At 46.0% G+C, this 14,634-nt stretch overlaps 1 protein-coding gene across 1 annotated transcript in view; it reads left to right on the forward strand.

Annotated features, from left to right (window-relative positions):
* Positions 1-14,634, forward strand: part of Nop56 (Nop56 ribonucleoprotein) — a 62,256-nt gene that overhangs the window by 3,999 nt on the left and 43,623 nt on the right. Inside the window, exons 3-5 of the mRNA XM_084591094.1 lie at positions 1,258-1,425; positions 7,366-7,564; positions 10,749-10,936. Coding sequence (XP_084447220.1) covers positions 1,258-1,425; positions 7,366-7,564; positions 10,749-10,936 — 555 coding nt within the window. The remainder of the gene's footprint in view (positions 1-1,257; positions 1,426-7,365; positions 7,565-10,748; positions 10,937-14,634) is intronic.

Consider the following 14,634-nt stretch of genomic DNA (forward strand, 5'->3'; position numbering starts at 1 on the left):
GTCTACTTTGTCTTGTTTTATATGTTTGGAGCTTTTAACAGATGGCAGTTGGAGTCTAATTCATTGTGCACAGTGCAATATGGCACTGTTGGTTTTGCCTGGTAAGGTCAAAGAACTACTTAGCCTCGTTGAAGAAACGTTTGGTTGGTGTATGAGATTTGTCGTCCCAAAGCCACCCTTGCTATGAGGGCTGCTGTATTGCAGGGTTCAGGATAATTTCGAACATGTGGGATTCTGTAATATGCACTGGTATTGCATATTACTTTAGTGCCTGGCTTTTGGCCTTCTTCGAAACATGGCCGGGACAAGTCTGGGCTCTTGCGGCTTACTAGACAAGTCCTAACTATTGAACCACTGCAGCAAGATGGTGAAGAGAGATCTGGTCTATAAATTACAAGGGACAACGCATTGTAGATTATTCTATCAGACTCCAAATGTAAACTCTACAGCAGCTCATCTTTTCAGTGACTGCTCGGTGCTCCAAAGGCACTCATTTTAGCTTGTGCGGGCGCTTCTTCGGAGACTAGCATGCCCTTCATATGATTTTTGGCAGCTACACTCTTAAGAATGGCATGGGTGAGCTTTTGGAGCCAACCCTCTTCATGCAGTCCTACTTCAAAATTTGGTTCAGGTCCTCAGTTCTCTTTTAAATTTTACTTGGCCACAGTAGCTTATGAAAGAGATGGACGAAAACTCGTCTGGTCGAGGTGAATCGTAAAACGTGACATCGTCCGTTGTTTGGTCGGCATCTACACTGCCACATTTTACCACAGTAGCATAGCTTACTTTCTCGCTTGTTTCCATGCCCAAATCATTTGCACTTTTTTTTTTTCTTTTGTGCATAGAGGAAGCCATTAGGCAAATTTTAAGCTCTGAGGTTCCTGGCATGAATTCCCAATTTCCTCTCATCCTGTTTTCGCAGTTTCACTCTTCCAGGCATATGCCAGCCAGGCGAACACATTTTTTGCAGTTCCTCAGGTTGTGTTGTTATTCAATCCAAAAGTTTATGCACTTGTGTTAGGTAACCCTCACCTACTTGCAGGTCCTACAAGTATGTCAGTCTAATCTTTTGTGCTTAATTTGATCAAGCCTGCATGTTCTTTTTACCACTGTTTTTTGGCAAAGCCATCTTTATTTGAAATTTTTCTTCTGTGCCAGCTTTGGTTTTCATATAGCCAGTGCTGGGGATGCAGGTGAGGATTTAACTTCTTCTGTCCCTTTACACAGGTCTTATTTCACTGTGCCTGTTTTTCTCAGGTGTGATTCATGATGACCTCCAAACATTCTTGGAAACCAATCTTCCAAAATCCACAAAGAAGAGCAAGGTGATTCTTGGCGTGGGTGACTCCAAACTGGGCATGACCATTCAGGAGTCTATGGGAATCTCTTGTCAGCACACTGGAGTTGTGCCTGAAGTAATCAGAGGTGAAGTATTTACCTTTGTGGACATTTGATGCTATTCGTACATTGCAAACAACCCTTGTGTACAGTGTTTTTTGAACAGCTTTCATTTTTTTGTGTAGCATACAGGTGCTTTCGTTTGAAAGTTCTTAGTCAATATCAGAGTTTGTGTCATTATCAAAAGTGTCGCTATCTCTCTGACCTCAAGTCATTGGTGGGAAGCACTAGAACCAGATGTCACCACCACTTTTGGTTCCGGCGTTTGCATCAATCAGCTGACTCCAGGAATACTGCCCTGGTTTTAAAGGGACAGAACACTACAAATTTTTTCGGCGCAGTGTCAAGCTTCCTGTCTCGAGGGGTCGATTCCGTAATGGTTTGGCCGGAAACAGTAGAAAAATTTTACCGAGAATTTTTAGATCATTGCATGTGCCGTTTTTATGTAGTCCGATGTTGGAAACCATGAGTAGCGACTGCGATGACGATCGCATTGCAAAAGTGATGAACCAAAACCTAATATAATTTCACCCGCCAGTAATTAGACATTGTACTCTGTAGCATCAAGATTAGTTTCTACACCCAAGGGTGTTATGGCAATGGAGCGTACGCATCATTGACAAGTTTCAGTGGACCGTGGTCACTGCGTCATCCAAAATATTCGAAACACTGTGGCACCATCTATTGACAAACGCTAAAAGCACATCATAGGCGATGCGGGGGAAGGGCAAAATATAATAAAGCAATACAAGCACTCTTCAAATAATAGAGAACATAATTCACTTAAGAAAGCCAGTGACATTTTCTCAGTACAGTCGAACCTCGCTATAACAAACACGGATATAGCCAATTATCGGATCAAATGAACTAAAATCAAAGTTTGGTTGGTGTGTGGTTTATATTTAAATAATTTTGCTAAATGTGTAAGTTTCTCTTTATCAGGTAGGGTTGACACTAAAACAAATATATCTAACTCTTCAGTGCACCTGCAGGAAGCGTTTATGCACTGGTTTCGCTTTTATTTCACGCTATTGTGTACTTCCGTCGCTAAGATAAGCTGGAGGACTGGAAGACAGGCTGCCAACATGCATTGTGCCTTCCACGTACACTAACAGCAGCATGGATGGTTATAGCCTCGCTGTAACCATCCTGCGCTTATATCTGCTGTCACGGAGGTTGTGAAACAGTGACATATGGCATACAGTTTTCTGTGTTACAAAGCTATCGTGCAGGGAAGCCACCCTAACTGGCACTTGGCAGCCGTTTTGCACTGGTGGTGCTGTACAGGAAATAGATTTGCCTTCTCTGCAACACTGTCTGTAAAAGGGAGAAAAAAGAGCAGTAGCGGTGGCATGTCAATTTGCACTATTTTTCAGCTTAGCATTGGAAACCAACCTATTGAGATCACGCTTTCTGTTTTAGTGCATGTCAGAGGTTTGCAAGGAGCATGAAACATACTTGTGGAAGGATATTGAGGTGATTGCATGCCCTGCCCTGTCTGTGCTTGGGAGCTCATTAGAATTTACAGCTGTAGTTTTGCAACGTACAAATTGATGACCATCCAATACCATTGACTTGCATTGGCACTTGGCTTCGTAGTAAAGTGCTGTTTCATGTGTTCACATTTCTGCCATGTGCAGCTACAGTCAAACCCACTTAACTATATTGAAGTGCCGTGGAAATATCATTGTTGTAACCGATGATTGTTATAATCGGGTTAGACCAAAAAAACTAGAAAACATTATAATCTGAATGTTTAATGCGGACGAGGTAGCTTACACTTTTTATTTTGTAGTGGGAAGAGACCCGTAACTCGTAACCGTTCTCTGTTTCACTGCAATCTGGCCGACATATTTCTGCAGGGCATCCAACTGCTGAATATAGTGCAGTGGGAGGTTCTTAGCAAAAGCAAAGTCCTGCAGGGGTATGTCATTTGCAAAGCCTCCTGGTGAGGTGCAACCTGCACAGGTTTCGGTTCGTCGTCGCTACTGTCAGTCGTCCGTGCCATTGACTGCTGCGATGATAGCCTTGTCTGTCAGCTCCTCATTTGTCGCGACTGTATCGTCTACATGTAAACCTAAAGTCTCGACACGTCCCTGTCACTATCGCTCACTGTGGACCATAGTTCGGTCATCGCTGTGTTGGTAAGTGCTTCGCGACCTTCCGCATCGCCGGCATCCCCAGTGAAGGTCACCTTCCTGAAGCAGTTTCTAATGGTGGAGGAGCTTACTTCTGCCCATGCTCTAAAAATGAACTGAACTCTTAGACAGAAATGTCGAGCTTCAGCGTGATCTTGCTCAAAATATGGCTGTGGTGGAGTGCCTTCAAGCAAGCAATGAAGCCTGCATTCATAGGCTGATAGGCTGCAAGCATTCAAGCCTGCAGTGGTGTCAGGTGGGAGGAAAAAAATTTCCACATGCGAGAGCTTCTGAGCTGTTTGGTGCGCAGTTCAATTCTCGATCACCAATGCCACCTTCCTGCCTTTGCGCTGCATCCGCTGATCAAACTTGACCAGCCCCTAGCTTAAAAGTTATCATATATGCTTTCCCGTCATAAAGGTAGCGAACTGGGATCCTTGTGGCACCGCGAAAACAGCGGGGATTTTTGGATTTCCCAATGCGAAGGCGGGGCACTTGTCGCTGCCGTCCATGTTGGCACACAAGAAACCAGTCACGTGCAATTTGCTTTACTTACTGCCCTTACAGGGATCGCCTTTGACAGCGTGTATCTTTGACGGTAGCATCTTGAAAAACAACCCTCATCATTTCATCATCATTTATTAACCCTTAGAGGTCTCGTTCGGGACATTACATAAGGGGGAGTGGTACAGGGTTGTTCAGCAGTCATACATGATCATAAATATAAAAGTAATATAGAAGTATAGAAAAAAAATATATAGAAAATAACAAGATAAGATAAAAACACAAAATAGAAACAGCAGATAAAACAAGGTGAAAAAAGACAAGAGTAACAAATTCAGATAAGTCATGGCAGAGTGGCAAAAATATAAAACAAATTCAAATAACAGCTATGGAAGTAAAACCGGCTGGTCAGTTTGCAGGGCTTGGTAGCTGACATAAGGTACAGGAAGATTATTTTTCATTGAGATAGTCGATTAGGAGATGTCTGAATCTAGAAGGATTAGCCTCAATGACAATGTATTCGGGGAGGTTATTCCAGCTTTCTATCTCACTGGGAAGGAAGGATTTATTGAAGGAATTGGTGGAGCCGTGCAAACGCTGTATGCTTAGAGTTAAATAAACGGCGAGATGATCGTACCGGAGCTCGTAGAAGGTTTTCTTGAAGTGCTGGAAAGTTAAAGTACAGTTTGTGAAAAAGACAAAGAATAGAAATTTTCCTGCGGAAAGCTAATGATTTGAGACCAAGAGATGATTTCAAGACTGTGATGCTGAACTGCGATTTGTACTGTGATGTGATGAAGCGTGCTGCCCGATTCTGAATGGCTTCGAGTGAATCTATCAAGTAGGTCTGGTGAGGATTCCATATTGTTGAGGCGTATTCTAGTTTAGTCCGAATGTACGTTCTGTCGCGTATCTATTGTACAAGTCCCAGTCGGCATATGCTTCTCGGATGCAGGGCAGTGTTTCGTCAAGCCATTTGTCTAGCGTTGACATCGAGCAATCCTGCCTCGCCCATGACTGCCTTTTAGACCATTCCTTGTCTCTTCTTTGCTTAGGAGGTATGCGAAGTGCTTTGCCTTTTCTGTTAAAATCTGGCCGCTAATCGACAGGTTCGCTGCACGGCCGTTCAAGAACCACTGGTAGATTGCCTGTTTTACGTGGCCTGGCACCATTTTGAAAAGGTCTCATAGGCCTAGCTGGCTTAGCGACTTCCCGTCGTCACGACCACGGCGTAAAACGGGGAAAATTTAGGTTCGAGCGTCATTCTGGCCCAGATATCAAGAAAGGTAGAGATAAGAGGCGCGCTGGTGACGCAGCAACGCCGCATCCTGTTATCAGCTATCAGCGACGAAGCACTGACGCTCCGCGCTCTGTGGTGCTCCCCGCGACAGATAGGAGAGCCAACGATTTACTCGAGGCGATTCCTGCCGCTTGCGAGCATCGCAGTCATGACGATGCAGTTGAAAAGTGATACCTAAGCAGTTTTCATGTTCACAAAAGATTGAACACTCAGAAGAGTAGTGGCGCGGCGGCAGCGGCGATCGCGAAACGGCGTCACGCGCGGCATGCGGAATCGCAAACTTTCTCGAAATAAATTCGCTTCTGAGTTGCAAGGACAATTATCTCGATAGGGAACTGTGCATTCACACCAGAAACCAGTCATAACTAATTTTATCGAGTTAATTCAAACATATGCTCAAAACGTTTTTCGCCGATTTCTCAAAATCGAATTTTGGACAGTCACCAGATCAATATTTCTGGCCCTGCTCTTGCTAGTTATTTTCTTTAAACCTAACCTCATGTATCTTTTGACACCAAGGTAAATGTAATAACCATATGGGAAAATTTACTGAAAAGATAGTCTTGGCACCAAAAGAGACCTTTCCTTAGAGTCTATATTTTTTTATGGTGTAACTTTGGCTCAAATTGGTATAAAACATTAATTTTTACTTTAATTTACTTTCCAACCATTTCTGATCATATTGATATGTCAAACCTTGCCATAATTTAAATCTACATGTTCTGACATGTTTTTCCTTGTTTTCTCGAAACAGCATTTTTGAGGGTGCTGCAGTTTGCGATATCTCTTGAACTATTTGTGTTATTGCTATCATTTTATCATTGCTGCAAAAATACTCTCTTGAAGAGTGCAGTAAGACTGAAATATATGCAATTATGATGAGGCAATATTTACAAAACTAATTATTTATAATGGGTTTCAAATCGAGCTTTTCCACGGAAATGTTTGATGTACTGTAACACAAGTTCAAATTAATCTAACACCTCCATTCTTGGTTAGCTGCGCTATGTGATATTTCTAGATAATTTATGCAGGCTCATTTTCATCATGCCCTTGTGTGTTTAGTAATTAGCTCACCTCCAAATGAACATTGATTAGGCAAAATTCTTAAAACTATGAGAAACAATTATATATTTAAAATCAGCATGTCAAAATACATAGGTGATGCAAGTTTAATCCAAATCGGTCCATAAATAAGAAAAAATGTTCTAAGAGAGGTGTCTCCCCTTAACTTCTAGCGGTATTGCTGTTCGCTTCTTCTGCGCTGGTGGTGTCGTGCTTCCTGAAGGAGGATCCTCCATTGCTGTTCACGGAAAATACAGGGCCAGCAAGATAGTGGCAACGATGATGGCGTACTAGAACCACGCTACAAAGGCATGTGCACGAACACTGCTGCACGCCTGCCACAAAACATGTGCAACCGCGAAGCGGGGGCCTGGACAAAGCAAATAGGCGAGGATAGTTCAGTGCACCGCGGTCACTGCACCCTCGGAAGGGTGTGCTCCACCATGCAGGGGCAGAGAGGACATGAGTTCCCAAAGCCGTGGACGGCTTCGAAGGGGAGAAAGCTCTCCTTCAGAATGGCAGTGCCTTATGCCTTGTCTCCTCCCCCGCGTGAGGAAGTGCTGCGACCTCCCCCGCGTCTTCGCGGCATGCAAGCTTCCCTAGCGCAGCCGACCAACGCATTGGCTCGACGCACTCTGTCCCGATTTATATATTTTTTTTATTGCCGTGTCTCTGCGTAGATGCGCACTTTTGGGGTTGCTGCGTTTCCATGTTTTTGACTTTCAGTGGCCAAGTTTGATTGTTATAAAAGATAATATAATATGACACCATTGTAATAACTGGTTTATTTTACCATAGAACATGTGGCAAGCCTGACGGTGCAACGACTGCCCATTGTTATATCCTATATATTGTTTAAACAGGTATTGTAACTTATAAGTTGGTTTGACTGTGTTTGCCTTTGATCAGTGCACTGGTCTGGTAAACATTTCTTACTGCAAACACTCTTTCAAATTGCAGGTTTGCGACTGCACTTCTCCAAGCTTGTGAAAGGGCTCACAGATGTGTCCTCTTCCAAGGCTCAGCTTGGATTGGGCCATAGCTACTCTCGTTCCAAGGTCAAGTTCAATGTCAATCGCATTGACAACATGATAATCCAGAGTATAGCTCTCTTGGATCAGCTCGACAAGGACATCAATACTTTTGCCATGAGAGTTAGGTGAGTTCTGCATACTTTTTTTTTTTTTTTTGGACACCAGGTGCCTTTTGCCATCCTCACTGAGGCTCAGACAAGTTTGACTAGGATTTTCAATCCTTATCAAATGTGGGGGATGAATAGTGGGAGTGCAGTGCTTCATTATTTCATGATGTGCAACCTAATGCATTGTGCTAAATGCTCCATTGTAAAGTAGTTAAAAAAGTATTACTGGAAATTTGGTAGAAACCTGCAAGTTTTATGACTATAAAAAGGAAACTGACATGCGAGGAATGTCTATGAAAGCAACGACCGACTGCTGTTGATACAACTCAGTGTTTCAGTGCCGATGGCACATATACCTTAAAAAAGTTGGCTGTCGTTTAGCTCTGGTTAACCCTAGTTGAATTGTGAAAGCAACAGCGGAAGCTTCTTTTGCCTGCTGCATTATTATCCTATCACGCCCTATCAGTGTAAAGTGCTACATTATTGGGGACAGTTAAGCTTATCCTTTGAGGGTATGACGCGAGAGCGTAAGCTACCAGCCCACATTCGACCATTTTATGACCCTCTGAGAATCCGGTTTGACTGGGCTGTTAAGGGGATTGTCGTCAACTCTTTCCTTTGCTACGGAAGCAGCCCAGTGCCCCAATATGGCAGCACCCTTCACCCTTCCATAAAATCGTCTATAAAGTCATAGACGTGCCTGCGTGTCGTAGGGGTGGCGAGAATGCAAACGGTTTTGGCAGACTGACTCTGATATCACTCTCCCATATGAAAGGAGCGACCCCAGTTGGCAGCTCGTGCCCGTGGCATAGAGGTAACGTGAATTCAAATGGCATGGCAGGCTGATTCTGATGTCACCCTCTCACATGAAGGGAGAGGCCCGAGTGAACGCTATTGCTGAGTACACGCTCGCCCAAATTACGCTGCTGGCTAGCCTATTATCATCACTACTATCGCTCACGCTAGAGGAGGAGAATTAAGATCCGCTATTCGCAGTCCCAGGCGTGGCTCTTGGTTAAACCACTCGTCTGGGGGTCCGAGGATAATTTTTTTTTTTTTTTATATATATATATATATATATATATGAGGAGACCGTAGCTAAGCTTCTTCGCGTGCACGGCATAGATGCAACCACCCGAGGTCTCGCTTTGGCTGTCGGAGTGTTGCTTTCGCAACAAAACAAGGCAAAACATCTGGCAGGAGCGAGCGGCGTGGCACCATCTGGCGGAGCGGAGCCCTCATGTATACCCCGCACGTTTATCTGAAAAAAGAAAAAGGAAAATAGCACTAGAAAGATGCACACTCATGGCGAATTCGAGTGGGAGAGCAGGCGCACCCGAGAGCACATCGAAAGTGCTCTCAGGCAAGTGGGTGCCCTCCAGTGGGAGAGCAGGAGTAGAATCAGTGGCTTCCAATGGTAGAGGAGGAGGGCTTTTCCTCCGCTGAGAGCACACGAGTGCGCTCCTGGCTGCTCCCTCGTCTAAAACTAGTGTAGAGGAAGTCACATGGCATAAAGCGTCATATCCGCGCCATCTTTTCTCTTGAGTCGGCGGCGCTCAGAAAGGCAACTGCAAAGCGTCGGCACTCGACGAGCAGAAAGCATTTCTCAGGTGCTGTATGCATGTTTGAAAGTCGCTGCTGGTGTCGAAAGGGCCAAGGGAGGCAGATCGTCGCGCTTTGAGAACAAAGGCATACAAAACAAGCTGTTCTACACGAACCGTTGGCCTTTCTTCGGGTTGCAACTGCCACCACTGCGGGCAGGTGGAGAATGCTGGGGAGAGAAGTGCGGTCACGTGGTCGTGGCGCACTGCTCCCGACATGCAGAGAGCGTTCCCGTGGGAGGTCAGTTCAACCCTCGCTCGGCGTGCTCCAGTGCTGCTCTCTAATGCTCAGCGCCTCTGCTCTCGTCCCCCCAACCAAATGCGCCATCAGTGATCATTTCGTTTTCAGAACATTTCAGAACTCCACTCTGCTCACAAATGTCATCAGAAGATGTTCGGTTGGCAGGCTTCTGGTTGTTGCGCCCATTCTGTCGAGTGTGGATTTTCTCCCTCACGCACACATCGGTCATTGCCTGGTTCTGTTTCCTTGTCTGCTTTGTGTACTGTAATGGTCCTGGAGCTTGAAGTGTGACTGCTGGCAGTTACCGCCAAGATGGGCATCGAACCCTATTCGCCCCGGCTAGCGCGGAGGTTGCGCCATTTGTTGTTCGTGCCAGAAAACGCAGGTGGGGGCTCCCTACGGCCTTGCGCCTTGTCTTACTGCGCATTTGAACACTATGACGTACGGACATAGCAGTCGTTCGGGTATTTTGCTTCACACAAGCCTCGGTAGTGTAAAAAAGATCAGCTGGGTTTTAGCTTAAACCCGGTTCTTCTCTTTCTGTTCTTTCTTCTGCTTCTGCAGCGCGACGTAGCTACCGACCGGGTTTACATGACGGGCTGAAACATAGTATTGCTTACGCAATAAAAAAAAAATCCTGTTGTGCAGTTCGGTGTTCAAGCAGCTGCAAAAGCTTCCCTGGAATGTGTTTGTAAAAGTTTCCTGGCTGCTATTACAAATGGGAGAAAAGCCACCAATGGATTGTTGACATTTGGGGAAAAAAAAGTTATTGCTATACGTGTCTCGTTACTTCTGTAATATTTACTGCATCAGTTTATTGTGCTTTGTGGAATATTAAAGCTAGTCAAGGACATAGCGCATTTTGAGTGCTACATTAATAGTTGTATGTGAAAAATCGTACACTTATTCTACTCATCAAAACTGATAAGCAGTGCCAATTTGTCAAAGTGAACGAATACGGATTGCATCAAGTTTCACACGTGACTGGATGATTTGTGAACTTTTGAGCACCTTTGTGTCAACATAGATGACGCACGAGCACTGAAGTGTCACTAGTGTGTGTGTGTGTATGCTACTCCTCCTAGATTTTGTACCATTGTCTCCGAGTTTTCAGTTCAGTCCTATTTCGCCGCAGCAAGGCTTTACGTCGGCAAAACTTTTTACGGGTCGTGTGAAATTTTTTGTAGCAGGATTCAACTATGCCTGTAATATGTGCATTGTGGTTTTGGTGTTTTCTAGCCGAAGTGAGGAAAGAAGCTGTGAACAGTGAGGGTTGTTTGGCTAGGTGCGTTACTCCAAGCGCTCCCTGTATGTGCAGTTTACCTGTACTGGATTGCTTACTGCTGTCTTTGTTTTTCAGGGAGTGGTACTCATATCACTTTCCGGAACTTGTCAAGATTGTTCCTGACAACTACAGCTATGCCAAGACAGCCATGTTTATCAAAAACCGGAAGGACCTTACTGAAGATAGTCTTGAAGCACTTGAGGAGGTGGTCATGGATAGTGCCAAGGCTCAGGCCATCATTGATGCAGCAAGGGCATCCATGGGTGTGTGACTTTACCCTGCCATACACTGGGAGGGCTGAGGACCTCTCTTTCTCTCTTCGTTATAGAGAGCCGAACCAAACATGTCAATGTGCGGAAGACATGTTTATATTAACAGCTACGACGTGTGGCCAGTAGGATGGCACATCATAGTGATGCCAGCAGCCAGAAAGGAAAGGCATAAAGAAAGTGTTGGAAGAGCAAACGTGGCGTACAGCGTTGTTGTTTCCCGCTCAGATTTGAGGATTTTCGCAGAATAGTGTGTATGGATGCTTGTTGTTGTTGCGGACTTGCATGAGATTGACAGAAAAGTGGGAGTGCGATTTAGGGGAGATACAGGTTTGAAAGTAGGGATTTTCAGTTCTGTAAATTTACATCTAGGATCGATCGGGAAATTGTTTAAAGACTCTGTTAAAGCACTCAAGATGGCTAGAAAAGAAGTATTTCTGATTCATTTTCAAGGGGTGATGGGTCAGATCGTAACAGTGCGTGCCATTGGGCGCATTCTAGGCAGTAGGCCTATGTTTTTCCTCCCCAAGGCTGGTTTTGCCACTTGCAAAAACTCTCTGGAAGTAAATTTAAAACAAGCATGTTTACCATTACAGCCAACCACTTTTGCTGGCCCTTTAAATCACGTGGCGCATTTTTGCCATATCATTGGCTGCAAGTGCACAAAGCTGCCATAACTTGTCTGCTGTGATGTGCAGCTTTCACTGCATATTTGACAAGCTTTTACACATTTTTCTGCTCCTCTTTGGCAGTTGATGTGGAGAAATGCAATGTTAAATTTTAAAGGTATTGGAATCTCAAGTTCACAGGATTTCACCGCTAAGTCAAAGCAGCGTGCAGTGAAGCCACGTGCGGCAGCTAAGCCCAACTTGGGTAGAGGCAGTCCTTTTGATGGCTGGGTGCCAGCTAGACGTTCTGAATTCGTTGGCATTGTAGATATACTTGTTGGCGCAATGTAGAAAAAGAACTTGGGGTTCTTGTAGAATTGTGGTAGAAATAACTAGTAGGTGACTGCATCTGTTTGCAAGGTATTCACTGTGAACATGCTGGTACAGTCAAACCCGGTTATAACGAACTGCGTAATTCAACGCAATTTGTTCGCTATATAAAGTATTTCGCTATAACCAAACCCGTTTATAACGAACTTCAGTACCAAATTCGTTATACACGATGTCCAGACAGCGCAGCGAAAACGCACTAACTAAAGAAAAACCGTGCCGCTCACCATGAATCTACAAAAGAAATTTATTGCAGATAAATGCTCACTTATTTGCAGTAGGCAGTGATCTTCGCCTGAACACTGCATTTAACTCCATCAGCGAGAATCGCACTTTCCACACGAGACATCATTTCCACAAACTCCAGTCCGCTTCCCTGTATTCCGGAGCAGTATCGGCGCAGCAGATCGGTAGCAGCGAGACCGAGGAGCGGCGGCTCCTCGGTCTCCTCGTTCGCACCAGATGCCAGCATGTCAGCAACAATTTCCGAGTCCAACGGGCTCGCTGTCACGGCTACGTTGGCATCAACAGTGAGAAAATCCTCCAGGGTAACTTCTTCGGGCACAGCGTCCGGAACATCAGCGAGTTCTTCCCACAGCGTGGCAACATCGCTGTCATCTTGCACAGTGCGCGCTTCACTAGCAGCTTCTGCATCCTCTCGACATAGTCCAGCATGGTGGAAGCAGTTGCGTATTGTGGATTGCGTCACGTCTTGCCAGGCACGGTTAATCATTTCTATTGCGGCCAGCAAATTAATCTTGAGCTCGTCGTTAACCCGCAATTTCACCAACAGCCGCTCAACGACGCGTTTCCTGTAGCCCAGCTTGAAAGCGCGGATGATCCCCTGATCGAGGGGCTGCAAAACCGCTGTTGCGTTCGGTGGCAGGAAACAAAGCTCGATGTTCTTGAGCGTGACGCCGCAGTGGTGCACAGAACAGTTATCGAGGAGGAGGCAAATCTTTCGCCCGCTTGTTGCAAGTTCCTCGTCCCAGCCACGCAGCCACGCTTCGAACAACGTTCTGGTCATCCAGGCCTTAGAATTTGAGTTGTATGTGACTGGGAGTGAAGTGCATCCTCGCAGGCACATAGGAGACTTGAACTTGCCTATGACAAGCGGCCGCAGCTTTGATGAACCGTCCATGTTTGTCGTGAGAAGAACGGTGACTTGGGCCTTATTCAATTTGCCGCCATGGCACTTCTCATTCTTTAGCGCCAAGGTTCTGCTCGGCAGCAGTTGCCAAAACAAGGCAGTCTCGTCGGTGTTAAAAATATTGCACGGTTCGTATCTCTTCGTGACAGCACGCCACACGTCTTGCACCCACTTTTCAGCACTCTCAGCGTCCACTGCTTGGCTTTCACCTGCAACCGCCTTCCCGGTGATGGAGTAGCGGTCTTTAAATCGTTGGAGCCAACCACTGCCCGCTGTAAACCCCTCGACGTCCAGGACGAAGGCAAAATCTTTTGCCTTCTGTTGTAGCATGGGGCCAGAGACCGGCAGATTTCGCGCGCGAACGTCCAAGAACCATTGGTACGGCGCTTTCTTTACTTGGTCGTAAGGTGGCTTGCGGTGGCGAAAGCCGTCACCATTTGGTCGTTCCTGTGCATTGCCTCTGATGGCCGACTGGTTTTTCAAAATGGTGCTTAACGTGCTCCGTGGAATCTTGAAATGCGCGGCAACGTCAGACTTTTTTTTCGCCGCGGCCAACGCGGCGAATTATCTCCAGCTTGTCGGAAAGCGGTAGGGCACGCCGCTGCTTCGTCGTCATCTTGCAGGATGTAGCGCCGGAATGCAAGCCAGCAGCAACGTAGGCACGTCCGGAATCGTGAGAATAGCAGCAGCACGACTTGCAAACGCGAACAAAGAAAGCTCCGAGGATGCGGGATAGTTCGCCACTGACGCGTTCGTTGTTCGGAGGCTGCCTTCCCTTCGCCCAAACTTGAAACCAGTTCTGGCCGGTGTTGCTTCTTTCTCGAAGCGCAATAGGTCCGGAGCTGCTCGAACGTCTTTGATCACATGGTAGGCAGCTGCCGAATAGGAGCGCTGCAAAGAGAGGCTGGCCGATGGCGCGGATTTTAAAGGCTACTCACGCTACTCCGGGCGACGGCCGCGCATGCGTACAGGAGGGTCCCTCGTGGAAGCTGCTGTAGAGAGCCCCTCCTGCGTTTTACGGAAGCGTGGCATCGACGCAGAAGCAGCAGAAGCACCCTAGCGGGCGCGTGATGACGTATGCGCTGTGTGAGACCTTGGGAAACGGAGCCGTCGCCAATCCCCCTCCCATCTGACAACGGCATGCGCTAGAAGTATTGTGGCCCGGCAGCGTGGGCTGCCCGGAGAGAACTCGGAGCCGGCACAAAGGCCCGCCCGTTGGCGGGCGTTTGGCGACCGATCGCGCGCGCTGAGTTCGCTATATCCGATGTGTAGTTCGTTATAAAAAATACATTTTATATGCATAATGCTAGCAGAAATTCGAGTGTTCGATATAAAACATAATTCGCTCTATCCGAGTTCGTTATATTCGGGTTTGACTGTAATGACATGGCATGTCCTGCATATGGCCAATGCAAACTTTTCATCCACGAGTGAAACAAGAAAGGGAAAAGTCTTTTTTTTTTTTTTTTTGTAATTGCAGTGCAACAGCAAAGTGCATCCCATGTCCAGTGTGTCTAGCGTTGGATTTTGTGCAGTTCTTTAAA

Source organism: Amblyomma maculatum, chromosome 1, assembly GCF_055883805.1.
Source record: "Amblyomma maculatum isolate TAMU_Amacu chromosome 1, ASM5588380v1, whole genome shotgun sequence".
Classification (NCBI taxonomy): Eukaryota; Metazoa; Arthropoda; class Arachnida; order Ixodida; family Ixodidae; genus Amblyomma; species Amblyomma maculatum.